The 6,000-nt window shown below is 45.3% G+C and overlaps 1 protein-coding gene across 1 annotated transcript in view; it reads left to right on the top strand.

The window, feature by feature from the left end:
* The first annotated feature begins 2,161 nt into the window (after positions 1-2,161).
* The window catches only part of Fdft1 (farnesyl-diphosphate farnesyltransferase 1), a 30,413-nt gene continuing 26,574 nt past the window's right edge, over positions 2,162-6,000 (top strand). The window contains exon 1 of the mRNA XM_015499409.2: positions 2,162-2,371. Within this exon, the coding sequence (XP_015354895.1) occupies positions 2,273-2,371 (99 nt within the window). The 5' untranslated portion in view covers positions 2,162-2,272. The remainder of the gene's footprint in view (positions 2,372-6,000) is intronic.

Genomic DNA, 6,000 nt, shown 5'->3' with positions numbered 1-6,000 from the left:
GTAACCAGATGTGGGGACTGGGGAATGGATTGCAAGAGCTGAAGTTGGCTGGAGCCCACCATGTGGAGGTAGGAAGAAGCCATCCCCTGGTTGAGACAGGAAATCAGGAGGGAGATGAGTAGGAGCTCAGTGGCTGTTTATCAAACCTCAGAGAGGAGCTGAGAGCACATGCCTGTAATCTCAGCTGCCCAAGAGTGGCTGAAGTAGGAGGACTGTGAGTTTGAGGATACTGTTATATTGTGTGCACGCATAAATATGTAACAACAAATCCCATCATTATGTATAACTAAAAAAAAAAAAACAAAAACGTGTAGAACTCCAGGCACCTGCAGTACATGTGCTGGGGGGATAATGGAATCAGAAAGGAGGCCTGTTTCTCTACAAGTCCAGGCTGAGCTTAGCTGCATTTTGGCAGCCCTTTTCATAGCTGGTCAGCTAGGGGATGTCAACTAGGGTTGAGGAAAATTGGAGAGCACAATGGAATCTTGAAGAAATACTATTTAAAGAACCAGAGGAGAAAGAAGCCAGTGAGCCAAATTAGAAGGAGTAGGGAGAAAAGAAATTCCAATAGAAGCTGAGAATAATGTGAATCATGACAAGATGAAAGAGAATGGCTAAGAAGAGGCCTTTTGGATTTGGCAGTTAATCAAATTTGAGGTCATGATGACCTTTAAGAGAGCAGTTTGTGCAGAGTGATACCAGTGTAGAGGGGCTGGGAACTAGATAGGAGCTGAGAAAGTGCAATGTGGAGGGAGGTCTTCTCTTTAGAGTTCGGCCTTGGAGGAAAAGGGTTGAAAAGAGAAGGTCAAGGAGAAGAGTAACTTTTTAAAGGATGGATATAATGTGAAGACTTGTGTATGATTAGTTGAGAGGGAAAAAGCAAGAGAGGGAGAGAGAGATTGGGCAAAGCAAGAGAGGGAGAGAGAGATTGGGCACATCAGTGCCAGCACCTAAAGATGACATTCTAGCTGGAAGAATGGCAACTTGTAATTCCTGTGATTTTGAAGGGGGTGGGGCAGGAGGATCACAAGTTCAAGGCTGAGTGAAATGGAGAGATGGTGGGGCAGTGAGCTTCCCTTAAGATTTTTTTTTTTTTTTAATTACCAGGGTTTGAACCCAGGAGCGCTTAACCATTGAGCCACATCCCCAGCCTTTTCCTATTGTTATTATTTTTTTAGAGACAAGGTCTCACTAAATTGCTCAGGGCCTCAATCAATTGCTGAGGCTGGCGTGTGTGCGTGCTCCCGCGCTAGGGATTAAACTTAAAGGCGCGTAACCACTGAACCACATTCCCAGCCCTTTTTATTTTGGCACAGGGTCTCATTAGGTTGCTTCTAGCCTCGCTAAATTGCTGAGGCTGGCTTTGAACCTACCATGCTCCTGCCTCAGCCTCCTTGTCACTGGGGCTACCGGCGTGCGCCACCGCGCCCGGCCTGACTTAGATTTTAAAAGGAGCACCGGGTGTGGTTTTGGGAGACCGAAGGAGGTTACTGCAGCCGGTGGCGTCTGGGGCTTGAGGTCTAGGAAGAGATCAATTCCCACTTTGCTTGCATTTTTCTGAGGCTTAGTGGGATCAGCTGCGAAGTGCACCCGAGGCGGCGCGCGCCCGACCCCGGGCTGCAGAAGCGGCAGCGGGAGCTGGGCTGGGAGTGCACGTGCGCGAGCGGCCCCGGCCGGTTTCTCCCCGACCTGCAGCGGGCAGCGCATGCCCAACGGCTTGGTAGCCGGCCGCCTTTTAAAGTCTTTCTACTTAGGCCTCGGTGAATTCCACGCCCGCGAGCCCGACACAGGCGGGTACAAGAATGAACAGTGGGCAGCTTGCGCCGAGGGTCGACTCCGAGCAACTCTCGCGAAGCGCACTTTAACTCCGGCTCGCCCCCGGGCAGCTGTAAGCTAAGGAAAACAAAGGCCCTCTCTAGGACACCAATCCCGCTCTCAGGCTTCTTTCAACCCTCCAATGAGCTTCTAGGGCGTGGTCGTCACGCCAGGTTCGTCTTGCCGCCGATTGGTCGGCGTCTTCCTGGTGCGAGCGGCTCTGCCCAATCAGCGCCCGTCAGTCCACCCCGCGAGCTCGGGGTAGCAGCGCGAGCGCCCGAGGCCGGTTGAAGTGGGCGGGACCTGGGCGGGGCTCCGCCGCGCTGGGCCCGCCTCCGCGCCCGCCTTCCGGGCTGCGCCGCCTCGGCTCACCTCGGCGGGTTGCCGCCAATTGCGAGCCAGAGATCCTGAGAAGTGATCCCCGAGGTCTGATAGCCCGTCGCCGCCATCCCGCAGCATGGAGTTCGTGAAGTGCCTGGGCCACCCCGAGGAGTTCTACAACCTGCTGCGCTTCCGGATGGGGGGCAGGTGGAAAGTGATACCCAAGATGGACCAGGTGGGCCGAGCATCTCTGCATCCCCGCCGGGCGGGAGGCCGTGCGCCGCGGCGGCCTCCCGGAATCCAGGCGAGGGGCGCGGCGAGCGGCTGCCCGACGCCGGGGGCGCCCGCCCCGGCTCCCTGTCCTCACCCAGCGCGGTGGACTGTCCTCCTGACGGCCTTCGCGCTCCAGCCCGCTGGTCCAGGCCGTTGGTTGTCAGGTAGCTTAGGTGCGCATTTCCTTCTCCGTGAGCCCTGATGTTGATCTGTGCTCTAATAGGTGAGCTCCCAAACTGAAACTTGGGGGTAGGTTAAGTAGGAGACGACAGGTCAGAGAATTTTTTTGTAAACATGATGAACTGTGCAGATATTATCATGTGAATACATTTTTCTGGAATGAAATCTTACTCCTTTTTCCAGTCATATCACCTCCTCCAAGAGCTTCCCCGCCTTCCTGCAGTCGCTAGCTCCTTCCTCTGTGCTTCATACCTACTCCTCCACGTTCTTATTAGCTATGTGCCTGTTGATTGGCTGGACAGACATTGACTGCTTGGTTTTATTTATATTTCGTCTGCCTCATGCCTTTACCCTTTATTAAATGAATGGTTGTGATGCCATTCCAATAAGAAGATTATGCTTGCATAATTATTGAAATCAAATTAGTGGTTTACATCAAAAGCTTTTATTTTCCGCAGTGAAAACATCACAGTCAGATACTGTATTCAAATGTTCTCTTATCAGAAAAGAACGTTTTATCCTTTATCTTAGAATGTTTCGCATCCTTTAAGGTCTAGTTCTAGGGACTGCCACCCTCTTGTGGACCATTCTGCAGACACTCACTGAACACCTGTTTCAATGCTAGATTTTATATTGCATGCAGTATGGATGGCAGAATGATACGCGATGTAGACAAATAAGAAGCTCACCGTCTTATTGGGACAATAAAGTGTTACAAAATTGCTCATAGAGCCAGGTGTGGTGGTGCACAATTGCAGTTTCAACTATTTAAAGACTAAGGCAGGAGGATCACAAGTTCAAGGCCAGCTGGGGCAAGTAAGGGAAATCCTGTCTCAGAACAAAACAAAACAAGGCTGGGGGCATAGCTCCATGATATAGGCTTGCTTAGCATGTGTGAGGCCCTGGGTTCCATCCCCAGAACCACAAAATTAAATTATTGATAGGTAAGAAGATGTCTTTTCTTTTTTTCTTTTTATATATACATGACTGTAGAGTATATTTTGACTTCTAATTAGGATCCTATTCTTGTGGTTGTACATGATGTGGAGTTTCACTGGCGGTGTGTTCATATGATGAATATAGGAAAGTTAGGTCAGATTCATTCTACTGTCTTTCCTATTCCCATCCCCCCATTCCCCTTTGTCTAATCCACTGAACTTCTTTTGCTGCCACCCAACCAGGTGTCTTCTTATTACTTGTAAACTTGCCTTCTCCAATGCTGTTTTACCTTGTAGCAGTCCCCTAGTTATGGATTGCTGCTATTTGTGTATTGGTTTTATGCTCCCAATGTCTCTTTCAGATTCAAGATTCTGTATTTGACTTTGGATTTTAAGCTATTTGAAAATAGGAATCTTTTTGATGTTCTTTATCCATAGTAAACAAGATAGCTTTTCAATGCACGTGAACAAAGTTGTCATCAAGAAGACTCTAGCTTTTTAAACATGATAAACTTATATAAATGTCATAAGATAATTTACAGAAGGGAAAAAAACCACTACTGGCTGGGATAGGGATTTAATCTTTTGAGGACTACCTAAAGAAAATACAGCTTTAAATTGCTTCTGTGCCACACTGAATAAATATTTAACCTGAGACTCTTATTAGGATTTCTTATTTGGGACTCTCTTGAAATTATTTGTAAATACAGGTTGAATATACCCAATCTTAAATCCAAATTGCTCCAAAATCTGAAACCTTTTGAGTGTTGACATGATGATCACAAGTGGAAAATTCCACATCTGACCTTACACAACAGGTGTGGTAAAAACAGTTGCACTAAAAATATTGTATAAGATTACCTTCAGGCTATGTGTAGAAGGTGTATATGAAACAAATTAATTTCATGTTTGGACTGGATCCCATTCTCAAGAGATCCCATTATTTATATGCAGATATTTTGTTCCCAGGCATTTTAGAAAAGGGATACTTAATCTGTATTTGTTATTATATATTTGTGCATTGGGGGAAGTTCCACTATTGTCAGATTCTTCCAGAGATCTGTGACTTAAGACAAAGAATCTCTTTTACAATTCAAATTGTTCAGTCTCCTGAACTCCAGTGATAGGTAATTTATTCCCTTTAGGGACATCACCTAGTTTTCAGGAAGAGTTACCTTAGAGTGAGGTGAACTCTCACTCTTTGTTCTACCTCTAGAGCCACAGGGAGGCTAATCCTTGTTTTGAGTACAAACACTTGAAGTGTGCTAGAGAACTCTCAAATTATTTAGGAATACTGACATAAAAGTCAGATGTTCTGTGTTCTTTATTCATCATATGTTACTCTTCCAGATCATGTACTAACCAGGTCTTTCTCTTTAAAGTATAGTGTCCCACTGTACTTTTAATATGGTCTGGCTACTTTAGAACTTTATTTATTTATGTATTCTTTTAAAAATTATTTTGCAGTACTGGGGATTGAACCCAGGAATGCTCTACCACTGAACCACACTCCCACCCCTTTTTGTTTTTATTTTGAGACAGGGTCTTGCTAAATTGCCCAGGCTGACCTTCACACTTTGATCCTCCTGCCTCAGTCCCCAGAGTTATGACTAGGCAAGTCTCTAGGATTGTGAGTGTTTGTTACCGAATCTGCCAGTTTAGAACTTTTTTTTTGTTGTTTGTTAGAGAGAGAGAGAGATTAATTTTTTTTTTTTTTAGTATTTATTTTTTGGTTTTCGGTGGCACAACATCTTTATTTTATTTTTATGTGGTGCTGAGGATCAAACCAGCACCCTGTGCATGCCAGGCAAGCGCATTACCGCTTGAGCCACATCCCCAGCCCAAGAACTTTTAATTTCTTTCTTATATATGTTGTTATTGCTAATTAACATGCCTTAAGATTTCATTAACCTAAAAATGCATTTTAATTACAAAATATTTCAAACAAATAGGAAAATTCTGAAAATAATATTAGACACTGCCTGGTGTCTATCTTTGAGATTAAGTATTAACTTTTTGTCATATTTACTTCTTTCTTTTTACTTAAGAAATTAGTGCTAGGATCTGTTGTGATGGCACATGCTTATAATCCCAGGGAGTAGAGAGGCTGAGGCTGGAGGATCACAATTTTGAGGCTAACCTCAGCAACTTATAAAGACCCTAAGCAACTTAGTGAGACCCTGTCTCAAAAAAAAAAAGGGGGCTGGGGATGAAGTTCAATGATAAAGTATCCCTGGGTTCAATCCCCAGTACCAAAGACAAAGAACAAATTGGGGATGTGGCCCAGTTCTTGTCGAGTATGTGCAAGGCCTTGTGTTCCATCCCCAGGACCACAAAGAAAGAAAGAAAGAAAATATCCAGAACATGTAAAGCCATTTACTGCCTCTCAAGACTTTCCCCACCCTTCATATCTGTGTTTATTGACTTTTTCAGGCAGTCCTCTCATACTGTGGATTTGAAATTATGGTCAGTC

Source organism: Marmota marmota, unplaced genomic scaffold (assembly GCF_001458135.2).
Source record: "Marmota marmota marmota unplaced genomic scaffold, marMar, whole genome shotgun sequence".
NCBI classification, from domain to species: Eukaryota; Metazoa; Chordata; class Mammalia; order Rodentia; family Sciuridae; genus Marmota; species Marmota marmota.
Note: the sequence above shows the minus strand (reverse complement) of the source record. Positions and strands in the feature narration are given on the sequence as shown.